This window comes from Argiope bruennichi, chromosome X2, assembly GCF_947563725.1.
Source record: "Argiope bruennichi chromosome X2, qqArgBrue1.1, whole genome shotgun sequence".
Classification (NCBI taxonomy): Eukaryota; Metazoa; Arthropoda; class Arachnida; order Araneae; family Araneidae; genus Argiope; species Argiope bruennichi.
In genome coordinates, this window is record NC_079163.1 from 40,735,302 (window position 1) to 40,752,302 (window position 17,001).

At 28.6% G+C, this 17,001-nt stretch overlaps 1 protein-coding gene across 2 annotated transcripts in view; it reads left to right on the forward strand.

The window, feature by feature from the left end:
- The window catches only part of LOC129960214 (A disintegrin and metalloproteinase with thrombospondin motifs 9-like), a 344,112-nt gene that overhangs the window by 271,106 nt on the left and 56,005 nt on the right, over positions 1 to 17,001 (forward strand). For both annotated transcript variants that reach the window (XM_056073454.1, XM_056073455.1), the window contains 4 exons: positions 12,192 to 12,297; positions 12,383 to 12,532; positions 14,809 to 15,064; positions 15,298 to 15,446. In XM_056073454.1, coding sequence (XP_055929429.1) covers positions 12,192 to 12,297; positions 12,383 to 12,532; positions 14,809 to 15,064; positions 15,298 to 15,446 — 661 coding nt within the window. The remainder of the gene's footprint in view (positions 1 to 12,191; positions 12,298 to 12,382; positions 12,533 to 14,808; positions 15,065 to 15,297; positions 15,447 to 17,001) is intronic.

The window sequence follows — 17,001 nt, forward strand, 5'->3', positions numbered from 1 at the left end:
AATCTGGACGGAATCAATAATTTCAAACCTGATGTATTTCTAAATTGTTTTTAATATTTAATTTTATTATCATTTTATAGGAATTTGGGCTGAAAAGGGTTACAAATGGGAAAGAATTACAATGCATTTAATTGACTTATAACGAAAAATATGTAAATCATATGCCTTTATTTCTTAATTCTTTATTAGCTATCCCAAAATAAATTTTGATGCATACTTACTGTATCCATCACATTCAACTATTAATTATTGCATAGGAGCGTTTGTTATATTTTGCTAAATAGAATTATTAATGATGAGTTTCACGTAACTTTTATTTAATAAATGACTTTAGTTACAGTTTTTAAAATGAATTTAATTTAAAGATAATAATTTTCAGATAATTTTTTATTATTATTCTTAGCTATTTGGTATACCTCACAAACTGGAATCAGGTCTATGTTGGCATATGAGAAACCAATAAACCAAATGCTAAAATATCTACTTTACTGTACAGAATGCAAGTTTTTTTTTTTTTTTTTTTGCTGACAACTGAAATTTTGCTGAAAATTTTAACACTTTTGTGACATTATTTCTTTCTTCTGATACTTTAATTTTTCATGCTTCAACCGAATTTTTCAAAAAAAAAAATTGAACTTAAGCTTGTACTGTATTTAAATGTTTATTGCAGGAAGTGATTTTAAGAAAAATCATTTCTTTTTTGACAATTGGGCTTTAAAAAGTGTTACCTGCCCCCCCCCCAAAAAAAATAATTCAAAATAGAATATTTCGATTTTAATAATAAGGAGAGATTTATTTCTAACCAGAGACATTCGCTACTTCTGAATTTGTTTATCGTTCGAAATGACTAATTTTAATACAGTAACAGTATTGTGTAGTTTCTTTTCTTTTTGAATTATTTCCGGTCAACAAAGGGCCCCTATGGCTTAGGCCTTGACATTGGGGTTGGATAGTTCCTGGTTCGAAACTCAATGTTACTGGAGATCATATCTGTGTGTGAGCCTTAAGTACGGTAAATTTGACGTCGTTGAATAAACATCCACCCGTTAACGTCATGTGGAAGCTGCTTGTGAACGGGATGCCATCTCCGATGTTTTCCTCGTCATCTGACTGTGGTTCAAAGTTATAAGACCAGTTCGAAGTAGCCCTTGTTTTGTTTTCAGATGGAACATTGATATAATTAAACTCAACTAAACCAGAAAGAATAAAATTTGAAAAATGAGGAGAAAATTTAAACGAGAAATTTGATGGTATTATTTCATTTCGTTTTTCTTTTAAAATCTGGTTCAACCGACGGATTGTCAAAATGTCGGTGACGAAATAAATATTTGATGAAAGCCATGAAATTGCTTATCAAAAAATTCATTCTTAACTTTTTTCAATTTTTTTTTTTTTTTTTTTTTTTTTTTTGTATATTAGGAATAATAATAATTTATTTCTCATAAATATGTTTTTTATTTATATACATAAAATTATAAAAAAATACATTTATGAAAAAGGTCAATATCAAAACAAAATTGCAAAAGCAGATATAAATATTCTATACATGCCGACAGTTTTTATGAAATTTATAATATGTTTTAATTTTTAATTAATGTTCAAGATTTTTTTATGTTATCCATTGTAGCTTATTTCCTTAAGAGTATTATTTTCAGCTCCTCGCTAATAGCAATTTTGTTTCTATGTGCATGTTTTTGATAAAAGTAATTTTCTATTTTTTCCCCCTTTAAAAGAATGATTTTTTTTTCAGAAATTTTTTATTATTTTCTACTTTTGTAACTCTTAGTACATTTCATAATTTGTAATTACAAATATTGTGCAAGTTTATAATCAGTAATTCTGAAATTCATTACTAGATGGCGCCATTTTTATGGGAACAAAATTTGATTGATTAACTCACAATTAAGTTCTGAAATATTTAAAAGAAATGTATTGTCATCGAAAACTCAAAAGTGTCAGAATTCCTAAATTCTAATATATATTTTAGTAAAAAAGCTGATTACAAAATTACATCTTTGCAAAAATAAAACAAGTGAAGTTAAATAAAAGCGTTTAAAAAGAACAATATATTTTTCTATACAGAAGTACAGATTTTTTTCTTTCTGGTAAAATGTGAGCTTCCAATGTGTATAGAGCGGTTTTTGTTAGCTAAAAGGAAGAGTTTCATTATCCAAAATAAGTTGACAGTGCGTTGTTTTTCTCATCAAGGCTTGTCTACGGATAGTTTCAGAAGCACCTGGCTTTCAAAGAAATAGTAAACACAAGCGGTGCTTTGTGTTTAACGAATGGTGTAAAAGGGCTTCATTTTTAGCAACGCAGCTGTCAGGAACTCCTCACATAGTCAGTTTTCAGTAGCCTCTTGCACGTATATTGCAGCGAGATCGGTTTGAAAAATACCATTCGAAAACTAGAATTTCTAGAACTAGGATCGTAATGGAAAATTCTGCAAAAGTAAATCTCTTGGATTACCAAAAATTCAAGAGCTGATGAAAATACCTTTATGGTAAATTTAATGTTCCATTTTACCACTAATTTTAAATCTCGAAACAAATTGTTTAATTTAAAAGAAAACAACCATAACAAAACATAATGAAAAAATAGTTATCCAAGAATTGATTAGAGATTTTATATGTTTTCATCGCACCATACATATAAAAGAAGATAATAGAATATTCGCTTGAAAATTGAAGAGAAGAATCAATGACGGATATCATGGATTGATTGAAATCTGATTTAATATATTTACGTTGCTTCTAAAATCGGTAGCATAAGCAATCAGGATGTTAAAAGGATTCTCTTCCCTTATAAACTACTATTTAAATTACAACCAAATCAAATCATTCTGTTTAAACATTTGATTTCAGTTACGGGGTAAATGACATGGCTTATAATATTTTCATTGGAGATATCAGACTGAAGAGTAAACACTATTATGAAACATTGTAACTCTTGAAAGGAATTGATGCAACTCATTTTAAATGCCAGCATTTTCAGAGCGCGCATTTTGTTTATTCAGCCTAAGCTCTTCATAATAAATTTGGCAGAGTTTAATCTCTGTTATCTTGTCTCACTCGACGAGTAATGAAATTGAAACTCAACTGTACAAGTTTATTTTTGTTGCAAATGTACAAAATAATTTTAATTTAAAATTCTTTGAAATGACAACAACAATTCTTTCTTATTCAGATCGAGAAACATTTATTGTTTATTAGTTGTTGAAGAACAGCATCCAAAACAAGCTCAATAATTTAAATAATAATTTAATACTAAAACATCCAAAACAAACTCAATAATTTATAAAACATAATTTTTTGCTAAAACTTCAGATGCTAGTTGTTTTATTTCATTCAAAAAAATTATTACAGAAATATTTAGAAGTATCCTTGTGGACAATTTTTAGGAATCATTTTCATTAAAAATGTAGTTTTTTTTCTCTTAGCATTCTTTGAAATATACAGATTAAAATATACAGAAATATACAGATAATTTAAAATTCTTTGAAATGACAACAACAATTCTTTCTTATTCAGATCGAGAAACATTTATTGTTTATTAGTTGTTGAAGAACAGCATCCAAAACAAGCTCAATAATTTAAATAATAATTTAATACTAAAACATCCAAAACAAACTCAATAATTTATAAAACATAATTTTTTGCTAAAACTTCAGATGCTAGTTGTTTTATTTCATTCAAAAAAATTATTACAGAAATATTTAGAAGTATCCTTGTGGACAATTTTTAGGAATCATTTTCATTAAAAATGTAGTTTTTTTTCTCTTAGCATTCTTTGAAATATACAGATTAAAATATACAGAAATATACAGATAATTTAAAATTCTTTGAAATGACAACAACAATTCTTTCTTATTCAGATCGAGAAACATTTATTGTTTATTAGTTGTTGAAGAACAGCATCCAAAACAAGCTCAATAATTTAAATAATAATTTAATACTAAAACATCCAAAACAAACTCAATAATTTATAAAACATAATTTTTTGCTAAAACTTCAGATGCTAGTTGTTTTATTTCATTCAAAAAAATTATTACAGAAATATTTAGAAGTATCCTTGTGGACAATTTTTAGGAATTATTTTCATTAAAAATGTAGTTTTTTTTCTCTTAGCATTCTTTGAAATATACAGATTAAAATATACAGAAATATACAGATAATTTAAAATTCTTTGAAATGACAACAACAATTCTTTCTTATTCAGATCGAGAAACATTTATTGTTTATTAGTTGTTGAAGAACAGCATCCAAAACAAGCTCAATAATTTAAATAATAATTTAATACTAAAACATCCAAAACAAACTCAATAATTTATAAAACATAATTTTTTGCTAAAACTTCAGATGCTAGTTGTTTTATTTCATTCTAAAAAATTATTACAGAAATATTTAGAAGTATCCTTGTGGACAATTTTTAGGAATCATTTTCATTAAAAATGTAGTTTTTTTTCTCTTAGCATTCTTTGAAATATACAGATTTTTACGTCTTTTATTAATTATCGATTTAAAATGTGATAGTCTGATACATTCTGAAAGTTGTGACGAATTAAATTATTCTGAGATGACCAAGTTTTTTTTGTTTTGTCATTAATTTTATAAAATCAGTATTTAATTTATAAATAGTTTTAATCAATAATAATTAGTTTATTAGATTTATTATTATTATTTAACTTTTTATTCCATTAAATAATTGCTTTCGTCTGTTATTTTATATTTTCAATAACAGTAGATGTTTGTTGAAATCTTTATCCACTTTTCACTACTTGAAGTTCATAGTCTTTTACATAATTTATTCGTTGCTAATCGAATGGATTGTGTTAAACTCTCACCTAATTAATATTAATTATTCAATGGAAATTCATTTGCATTAATGGGGGTATCATTCGTCTTTCATTTTATCTAACTTGGGAAAAGAATTTATCTTTGACTAATTGATCTGTCTTAATGGTCTTCAGAATAATGAGACGTCTTGTCTTTCATATACTTTGATTAATTTCGTTTATACTTGTTAGAATTGTATCGGAGGTAGGGCTGTGCCGATTTCCGAGTTATAGAAAAAAATCTATTTTTCGATGTCAGTTTTCGAAAAATATCGATCTATTGAAATCATGATCATGAATAATAGTTCACGATAAATCGCGATACAATAAATCGATATTACCGATTAATTTGCGCTTTCGATTTCGTTTGGGTTATCGGTTAGTGTTTATTTTTGTTGCTCTTTATTCTTTTTCACCTTCATACATAATTTTTGTTAATATTTCAATGAATATTGTCATGTTTTAATATATGAAAATACTTGTTTTAAGCTTATCGTTTTGGAATAAACTGTTTTCTGTTCTCTAACTGAATGATACATTTATGCAAAAATAATTACGGTTATCAGAAGGTTCTTGATTGTCCTTTGTTTAATCGCTAAATATTCATCTACAGAAATAAAAGCAAAAAAGATTAATTCAGATTAAACCCACTATTTTATTCGTAGCTCGCATTTTCACACTCAAGCCTATTCGCACAAAAAAATAAAATTCCGTTATACTTCCGCTTTTGCCTGGTGGCTCACGATAAATCGCGCTACAATAAATCAATTTAAATTACAATAAATTAATTAAAATTTTAAATTTATTATATTGAAAAACGCAATATTTTAAATTTCAACATGCACAGTCTATTAAAGGGGTTTTAGCACAACTATTTTATAATTATTTTTATTCAAAACAAGGCAAATATTTTATTATAGAAATTGAAACTTCCTTTTATTTGGTGTCGTGCTGATCAGTCAATATATTAAGCAATGCTATTTATAACTTATAATAGCTGTAAATAAATAATGATATCACGATATATAGAAAAATATCGATATGTGTTGTATAATATATCACAATGATGAAATTCGGTCATCGTCCAGCCCTAATTGGAGGTTACTGAAGTTTACGAAAAACTGCAAAATATAAATATTTCAATGTATAGAAACTCTGAAAATAGGAATATGGTTCAGCTCTTTTTCTTTTGTTTTCATAAAATATGTTTGAGACTCATGATTAAATGTACTAAAGCTCATTACATCCTGTTAAGTAAAAAAAAAAATCTTTCTCTAAAAAGATCCTGTCGCAATTTTGATAGGAAATTTAGTAAAAACTATTTCTTAATGAAATTCGAAACTACATCCAAACTATATTTTTTCTCAAAACTTCTGCTTTTCTGAAAATATGAGAGTCAAATAAATGGAAATCTTAAAAGAAAAATAACCGAGATCGATAAGATTCCATGTTGTCTATAAAAAAATGTTTCCTATAAATTTTCAAAGCAAACATTCTTTTTGAAATTGTTTTGAGGCATGTAAGTTAATTTGATATTTTATCGAGCGACAAAAAATGATTGCTAATGGTGAAATAAGATTCCTTGAAAGTATTTCTTCATCGTCGTTGTCCATTTAGGTACTCTATTCCAAATAAAATTCTGGCAGGATGATGAAATGACGTTTATTGTGTTTCTCTTGCTGATATTTTTTCCATTCCTTATTAGAAAAGGATTGTAAGCTTTTATCGTATCATATTTAATATTTGACATCAGACAGGAACGAAAAATAACAAAGATCTATGCTTTGGTTGTTATTTATCATGAGGTAATGCAAGGCATCAGTACAATATTGTTTTTATATAGGTATTTCAGTTATTAAAAATCTTAATCAAACATTTGGAAAAACAATTAGAATATTTGTAAGAATAATTAAATGCTGGTAAAATTTAGTTGTAAATATATATTTTGCATTTATAATTTTTTATCTTTTTAATTCTTTTGTTCCTATAAAATTTGTATTATAGGCGTTCAAAAAATATATGTTCACAATTGGCATTGTTCGTGCAAGTTAACTGTTTTTTTTTTTTTTTTTTTTTTTTTTTACTTTTAGATGGTTGACAGGTTGTTTTAAATATATTTGTAAAGGACTTTTCCGATTCTTTATGAAAATGGAAAATTTTCTTCCACAGTCGACATTAATTCAAAGAGTTCAATTGTTATTATCGTAATTCGAATTCAGTTCTGGCCAATGATTGTAGCATACAGTTTATCTAGAAGATGTATATAACAATACATCGAAAGAGTCTAATTTTTAAAATTCACAATATATTTTAAACAAGATAATATTAACTTTTTATCGCTTTTTCATTGTCTTATTTTTATTTGATAATAAATTTCATAATTTCATCACGAACATTTTCTTGACCCAAGTGCATATATTTGTTGCAGTATTTCGTTAGTATAATATAGTACGTTAGTTGCAATATTTCGTTAGTATAGTATAGTACGTTAGTTGCAATATTTCTTTAGTATAGCATAGTACGTTAGTTGCAATATTTCGTTAGTATAGTACGTTTGTTGCACTATTTCGTTTGTATAGTGTAGTACGTTAGTTGCACTATTTCGTTAGTATAGTGCAGTACGTTAGTTGCACTATTTCGTTTGTATAGTACAGTACGTTAGTTGCAATATTTTCATTGTCAATCAGGGCATTTGAAAATTGCTTCAGATTCCATGGAACAAGCTTTAAGAAGGACATAACACATCACAAGCAATTTTCTAGTGGTATGTATGGGCACATTTGGTGCGTTCAGGTTTAAATATAAGAATCGGACATGAACTTAAATCAGTTGTTTGCTTATAGCATCATTTAAAATGTTTTTAAGACATTTTCACAAAAATATTTTAAATCGTGTCTGCCAACAGTAACACATCCTTGACAGCGTCGATGAAGAGATTGGTATAAAGTTTCAAAGGAATCGTGGTATTTGGTGCTTATTGCTACAAGAGTCATGTTTGGTTATACTGTGCCATTGAAAGATATCACGTACTTTTCACTAACATTTAATCTTTGCGAATATTAGAGCAACAAAGTCGTCAACAGAATATACACCAAAATTTGCGTCGCTCAAAAATATAAGCCAAACATTCAGTTGACTTTATCAAGTATGTGTTGTATTGATGGACTTGATTTTGAGTAATTTTCGTAAAAGACTTGCAAAAAAGCGTTTTACAATACTATTATAAATAACCAAGTTGTGATTTGTTTCATATTTGCTTCTTGTAATTGTGCCCTAATGCATTACTTGCACCCATATATTTCTAAACAAATATATGGTATTGTATGCTCTGCAACATCTCGAGGAAAAGTTTCAAATTTACATTCAAAAGTATTTAAAATTTAAATTTTCAGGAGCATTTGTTAACTTCTGTTTCACGTCGAAAGGAAATAGCTGCAAATCAAAGAATATCCATTCTGATTTTATGAAAGGAACTAGCATTTAAATGTTATAATATGGCTCTGAAATACTAAATTTAAAAATGTGTTTGCCTATTAATATTATATCATCAATAATTCTATTCATTACGTTTTAAAAAATCGAAAATTCGACTCCGTTAATGTAAGCTTAATAATTTGAATGAAAAAAAATTCTTATTTCACTTATAATTTTGTGATTAGTTAAAAAGAACCCTGAATAGCTCGATCAACGAAAGAGACATTTATGATATTTACTGTAGGAAATCAATGGACATATTTTAAAATTTAGTTATATATCCTCTTAAATCTGTAAAATATTTGCATTTCCTGCTATCTTAGTTATTCTACTTTAATCAAAAGATTTTGGAGGTATGGTTTTATGAAGCAGAGAAAGTAATTTGAAAGTAATTTCAAAAGAAGTTCAGAGTAAAGAATTTTGCGATGTTGAAATCGTAATTTAAATCCACGCTTGGATTATTCCTTGCAGTTGATGGCTTTTCAGATAAAAATGGAGTTGAAAATATTTTTCTAGAAATCTTCACTCTCAAAAGGCTTTCTTCGGGCTTCTCATTCCAGTTTTTCAGTCTCTTACAAAATCCACTAGTAAATATGTACTATGAAGCTTATAAAGTCTTTCTTTATGTATATACATTTCCTAACAGTTAACAGCAAATGACTTACCCTCATGTTTTTCTGGATTTTTTTTATTTACCAACGGAAAGGAGGATGGCTTTTGAAACATATGCTTTTCTCTACATTTCATATACTAATCTTCTAATCTGCTTATTCTTGAAGTTATTTACACGATCTTCAGTATTGAGGATCATTCTCTCACATGAAGGCAAAAAAAAAATCTAGTATTTTTAAAGAAATCCTTGTTTTATTTTATTAAAATCGGAACTTATCTGCAGGCTGAAATGTTTGGCATTCTTTTGAAGTACGCTTTTCGAACCTTTTTCTTTTACTTGCAATATTTCTAATAAAAAATATTCTTATTTTATAAAGCTTCAAAAGAAGATTCCAATTTATAAAGATAGTTGCTCTAAAGTTTGAGAGAACCAGTCATCAGATACTTTACGAAATATTCAGTTTCCAGTAGACATCATTTTGTTACTCATTTTCAATGATCGTCTGTACTTATTCAGGGCATTCACATTTAATTTTTATTCAAATTTTCCTTAGAAAAGAGTGATGTAGTATGTTATCATTTTTATAAACCTTATTTAACATTCGAATCTCAAAAGTTTTTTTTCTTATCTTTTCTTTATAAAATCGCGGGATTAAATAATAACATCACCTTCCAAATTGTATGTAAAGACTCGGATTTTAATCGCAATTTTTATGTAACTCTTGTACAAAAGTGCAAATACATTTGAAATAAAGAAATTGCTATTTATGACGTACGTTATTATAAATTCACTTCCCACTTTGTTTAAAATCACTTCTATTCAATTTTTACATTGTGTGCCAAAAAAAAGAAGAAATATTAGTTATATGGAGGTTAAAGTTAATTTCAATGAATCCATACAAACAAAATGTAATGCGTAGTCAAAAAAAATTATTTGATTGTGGTACCAAAACTTTTTGATTTAAATCATTTAACTAATAATTGTAACCTAAGAAAATTTTTACCCATAAAATATTTAGCGTTATATCACCATTTTATGAAATCTCAAACAGCAGGCGTTTTATTCAAGAAAAGCAGAATTTAAAGAAATGGGCGAAATACTTTTTCTTCTTACTAAAAGATGGCATGATACTTTTTCTTTGGGATGTTATGACTAATATTATTCTGCTCTCGTTTTCTGCCTTTGGAAACACCAGCCATTGGTAATTACGTTGGCTGAAAATTCAAGGAGTCAGTTGTATATTATGTGGGTTACTCTGAAGACGAAAAGTCTAGGCATGATATAGATTTCATAACGTGGGCTGTCACGTAACATTTTGACCTAATATATTTTGAATGTCAGAAAGTATCATTTACATTCGCTTCAACCATTTTAGCGACGCAACACTTTTTCTATATCTCGCACTCTCTCTTTCATACTAATAAAGATACTATCGCAAAAAAATGATTTTTACCATAATTTATTAAAACATATAGAAAATTCTGTACAAAATGAAACTTTCAATTCTTTATTATATTTTGTGCCTTAGACAAATAATATACAATATTTCATGCGAAAATGTTTGATACTGTCTCTTAAAGAGGATATATACACATATCTACTTGCTATTCAGTAGTAAATCCATATTCAATCAAACTTCTTTCCATGAAAACTTTACAAACTTATGGGCAAATTGGTTAATGATGACATGAAATCTTGGCAAACTCATGCGCAAATTAGTTAATGACGACATGAAAACTTGACATGTGCAAATTGGTTAATGGCAACATGAAAACTTGACAAACCCATGTTCAAATTGGTTAATGACGACATGAAAACTTAACAAACCCATGTGCAAATTGGTTAATGACGAAACTTTCTGAACATAAAACGTATTGAAGACTCATCCATCGGATAACGGGTGGATGAGTCTTAAATCATAAAGGTCCAAGCTGTGGAAAATCAACAACTTTAATATGTCTGTAATTAAATGTTTTACTGGTGGGATGAAAAAATATGTTCTATCGAGACGACCAAGATTTTTTCTACAAATTTCTTATGATGAATGTTATTTAAAATGATGATCAATTCCTTCCCTTTTTGACGTCTAACATTTTGTGTACATTTGTGCAATATGGATAATAGAAATAAACAACATAAATCATATGTAGAAGCATGAATACCTTCTTCTGAATTTCATTTTCTATAATATATTTCAAAATAAGGGCATTTATATTCATTATAAAATAGTAAAGATGTAGCAAATAATAGTATCATGCAATAGTAATACGAATAATCATAATATGTATCGTAAGCAATTATAATCAATGAAGAAAAAAGAAACGAAAATTCAGCCAAATATTTTAGGAAATTGACACCATTTTCCGCTCCATTTGTTATAGTGTACTGTAGTATTTTGCATCTGCCTCTTTTCCATCTATCCCTTTTTTTATAAGTAATCAAATAATTATGTATACGAAACTATATATTAATAAAAACTTAAGTATTCTCACAATTTATTTTGTTTAATTTTAGCATATACTTTATGCAGCAGAGAATCTTGTAGTTCAGATGTCTGTTTTTATTTTGCAAAATACAACTAATCAAAATCGGCAGTTGGTTATTAGCTGAGATGCTGAGTTTAAGCATCGAGTTAGGCTTGACTTCGATCGCCCGTGAATCCATCTCGTATTATCAAAGTTTGTGTTCCTTTAATTGAAGTTGGATCTATATTTTGATTAAGCTAGCGTTCGATACTGATGGTGGCCTAGATGGTCGTATATCCGTAGAGAGATGTCTGCTAAATTAATATGCTATATTACATCACAGAGTCACTCACCAAGAAGACTGATAGAAGGGAATTTTTTCAAATAATAATTAATTTCTTCGTCAAATTCGAGTTGTATCTTCAACCCTTTTCTATGCAGCTGCCGTGAAACTGATATTTTTGACCCAGTGTTTGTTTGATTTTTTATAGATAATTTGACCCCCCCCCCCTTTTATTTGAGTCTGTGTTACGTTTATAATTTGTCTGTGCATGTCATCGATATAACTTGATTTTGAAGACAACGCCCACGTCACAATAAAATAAAAATTTTAAAAAAAAATAACCTGATGTATTAATGATCTTTCATATCATTTCTATAAATTAAATAGCTTGCCTTTTTGCCCTGCCTTTTTTTAGTTCCTTTCTGGAGGGATTTAATTTTATTAATAGAGGTTTGATCGTACAGCTTACAGATATTTCATAGCAAATAAACTTAAAATTTGCACGGAAATCTTTTTACTCAGGTTTGGCTCAGTCTGGAATGGCTTGCGATAGAGAAAGTAGCTGCGCTGTCGTAGAAGATAATGGGTTGAGCGCAGCTTTCACCATAGCTCATGAAATAGGTCACATGTAAGTACTGAATTAATTAATTTGAATTTTCTTTCCTATCAATCCTAATTCTAGCTAAATTTCGTCTTATCTTCACCCATAATAGATTAGGAATCCCTCACGATGATGATTCCAAGTGCAATCGGTTCCACAAACATGGCCAAAGATTGCACGTCATGGCCAGAATGCTGGATTACAACAGTTACCCATGGACTTGGTCTGAGTGCAGTAGACATTTCATCACAACATTTCTAGAGTAAGTGATCATTAAAAAAATTTGAAACTTTAATAAATCATCATGAGGTTTTAAAACAAAGCTTTTGAAACCTTCTTTGTTTATACTTCGTCACTTAAGTCTTAAATTTAGTTTGATTCATTGGCTCTTTTAACTGTCAGTCTTTCAGGATAAATGTCAAACTACCTTCATATAATGGAATGAAAGAGTAATAAATTCTCATGTTAAAGTGTACTTTTCTTAAACATCAAAATCTAATCCAATGAAATTAATCTGGAGCATAAAATAAATTGTGAAAATGACATTTTTTTTCTGAATTTCTTGCTGCGAACTATTTATCATTTAGGGACTTATATCATAACACCTCCTTCATGAAATTGTCGAAAACATCAGTATTACTAAACCTATTCTCAAAGCTGAAAATGAACTATTGTGTTTCTTCTTTTTGAATGTTTGTATTTAGAGATATTTTAAACAATATCTATTTTAAGACCTTCTCCTTTCCAGTGCTCGATGAAAATAATTTTAAAAAATTAGCTCTATAGTCAGTTGGTAATAATTTTATTAGTATTCCTTAAATTTTAAAATTTGCGTTATTTGTTACTTTCATATGAATTCCAATGGTAGAAACTGAGCTTATCCATGAGAAGATCTCTGATTCGTGTACACCAGACAGGTATTCCTTGAATATCTGCATTTTAAAACCTCTCGAGTTGATTTGGAATATTAGACAATGGCATTTTTTCAGTGTCAGTATTATTTCACAATAGTTTTGAGTTAGGAAATTATTATTATTATTAGTTTTTTTCTTTCGTTTTTTCTGCTTCATAATAATACATGTATAATCATAAGACAAAATATTAATCTAAAAAATTAAAATATTTTTCTTCAAAATAAAATTGCTTATCAGCATATTGGTTTATAAAATTGATAAAAACATATTTGTTTGAATTAAATTCTAAACAAAAGGATTTATTTTAATTTTTTATTGATTTTCTTCTTTTAAAAGAATTTGATTCCATGATGTTCTTTTGTTATCTCAAGATATTTTGCAGAATCGATTCAAAAACCATAGCTAAAATATTCAAATTATTTTCTCAATTATTTTGAATTTGTGCTATACAAAAAGCAATCCTTTAAATACATTTGTATTAAAGATAGATTGATTAAAGCACAGCTGAATGTGCGTACTAAAAGAGTTGTTGAAAAAAAAATTTATTTCCGATGCTTTTTCTCGCCTTTTATATCAATCTCATTAGGCGCATCTCTGCTATTTGGATCAGAAATTTCTGGTATTGTGGTTGGTTTTCTCCACCCTGATTGGCACACAAATGGTGTGGGATCGGCTACCCCCTACCATGACGGGACATTCCTCCTACGGGAAGGGTTTTACCATGGTTGGAAATTGCTCATAGAACTCAACCTTAATTCCAGCCATTGCTGCCGCAGCCGAGCGGTCATTCAGATATTTCCATGTCCCTTCAAGATAGTCGTTTATGATTACCTATTATATAATCAGAAAGCCATATGTTTAAAAAATATTTATTCCTGAAAATAACAATAATAGGTTAAACTATTCTACTTACTTCATTTTTTTCTGAAAAAGAAAATATTTTTAAAAAGTTAATTTGAAAAAAAGGACTTTGTGTTCAAGAATAGTATGTAAAATACAAAAGAATCCTCATTAGACTTCTCAACTAAAAGCCTTACGAAAAAAATTTAGTATAAAATGTGTGTCACAAATAGTATATGTGGAAACACTCAAGAAAAATGGCATAAGAAACGTTAAATGATTGTACTTTAAACTGAAAACGTAAAATCAAATACAACTGCATTTTTTTTCCATTGATGCTTTTGTGTCATAAAATGAATATAAGAATTCTTTAAAATTTCTTTTAACATTTATAACTTTCTAACACAGGTACAATTTTAAAATGTAATCCTTTCGTATGTAAAATATGATTTCATATCTTACTTTCCTTGCAAAAAATTCCTAATTACGAGTTTGGTCTAAAAAAAAAATTGATTTTCTTTTTTTTAATATATTTTTTAAGCATTACATTTTCCAAACCTTTAGCCTAAAAATTAAATAAACCTAAGACCTAAATCCGAAGCCTTTATCCATTATCAAAGTCTATTATCCTTCTGGTGCATCCATCACAGGTATAAAGCCTTTAATGTGTGCACCTTTCCAACACATAATAGTTATATTATTGATTTAAAGAGGCCTTTGGTTGTATTCAAATTATCTCTTATATTTTGCATTTCTATAAAAAGAATTATATTTATCTTTTCAGCGCTGGTTACGGGCACTGTCTTTTGAGTAAGTCGAAAAAAGATTTGCTAAGCAGTTACGAACATGCCGATAAGTCCGCCGGAGAGCTTTATGATATGGATTACCAGTGCGAACTTGTTTTTGGAAAGGGCTCCAGAATTTGTCCTTTTATGCCTGTTTGCAAGCGATTGTGGTGCACGATGGAAGATTTTACTTTAGGCGGCTGTAGAACTCAACACATGCCATGGGCTGATGGTACAAGATGCGGACCAGATAAGGTAAGGCATGAAAAAGTATAACTTCAAGGCATTAAAATTTGATTACTAGCATAAATAGTTCACACTCTTCTATTTGTTAAGATAATACTATATAGAACGTTGTATTAGAAGGATTTTTTTATCAATTTTAATAATGCTGATTTATTAATCCTGGTTATTTTAAAGGCAATTTGGCTTTGTTGTCACCATACAGGCTTTTGATAAAAGAGGTTTTTTTTTTCTTCTTTTTTTAGTCTTGCTTGCGTGGTGAATGTGTCCTCGACCCTGTATATGATACTCCTGCGCAAGATGGCGAATGGGGAGAATGGCAAAACTATGGCCAATGCTCCAGAACATGCGGAGGGGGAGTTGCTCGATCTATACGAGAATGTGACAACCCCAGGTAAATTGTTTTTCGATATTTTTCGTCAAAACACAATTGATATAATTGCTCTTTTATAATTGTATCCGCTACAATTCAAATGATTTCAAGAGCTAATTAAATAAATTTAAAAAACAATAATGAAACTATATGCTTGGCTATTGAGAACTAGATAAATACTTGCATATCTTAAACTAAAATGAATACGTATTACAATATGTATAGAAAATTTTAGATGGACATGTGATTATAGTTATGGGAAATATTTAATTAAATAAGATTTAATAATAAATGCATGTGCACAATATTGTATCATAATACTTAGAATGTCCAGTTTTTGCTGAAGAGTTTTATTTAAAGTGATCTGAGGTAGAAATGGCATTGTATAAAGTCTAGTTTTTTAAAAAGTCGCTTTTGCAGTTTTCGCGGAGGTAGATGTCTGAAGTTAATGATTCAGCAATAAATTTATGTTATATTCCATTTACATTTAGACCATGAAAACTAATTTTGTATGCTTTTCAATTGTCACTTAATGAGCCGAGTTCATAATCATTCAGTCTATATAATTAAGAGTAGGTAGACATCCAGTGCCAAAATAAATGGTCTTCCATCATTAATCACGTGAAGAGTGCTAGAAACGCATTATAATCAAAAGTGTCTCAAGAGTCTTAATTAAGGTACAGATTCCTAAAGACGCTTTTCAGGTGGCATGCATTATAATCTTATACAAAATACTGAGGGAAATTTCTTGCTTGTTTCAGAATGGCGATAAACGGTTTATTTATTTTGGATGAGAACCACATTTTAAACCTATACTCGGGATACTAGGATTTGCAATTAAAATTTAAACTTTGCCCTGGTGATAAGGATGGCATTTGTGCCGAAACCATCATTCCCATATTTCAAACATTGCAATTAAATTTGTTAATTTATTGTTTTTATAACTATGCTCTTAAACATTTTAAAACAATTCCCATAGTCGTATATCAATACTTTGAGATGTTTAGCATATTAATACCATCTTAATAATGTTTCCACATAATAAAATTGATACTGATGAACATTGGATGTATTGTTTTATGATTCCTCGATATCTGCCTTCTGTATTTTATCATACAATGTAAACCTCCATACAGTTTATCCTTACTTTCTTTTGACTCTAGTCGAGTTATTTTTTATAGTATTTTTATTTCTTTGTAATATTTTATTCATTTCCTCTTCCCGTTGATATTACGCCCTTAAGATAGATTTGCTCGCCTCGAGCCTTTTTAACAATTCAGCAATTATAATTGTTACAGATAGAAGTGATGTGTTCTGTCAAGGTAGGCTGCTTTGTCATGTGCAACATAACATGAGGATCTTCATACATGAAGAATCTTCAATGAAATTTAGTTTTGAACCTAACATCTTTCAATTTCGAAATTGATTGCCAGTTAGTCATTAAACTGCAGTGACTTGTGAAAACATCCTCCACAAAGCTTGATTTTTAAAAAATACACCCTTATCTATACTTATAATAAAGCGCAATGTGTGTGTGTGTGTGTGCGTGTGTTGGCGCTCTACAGGCCAGACCGTT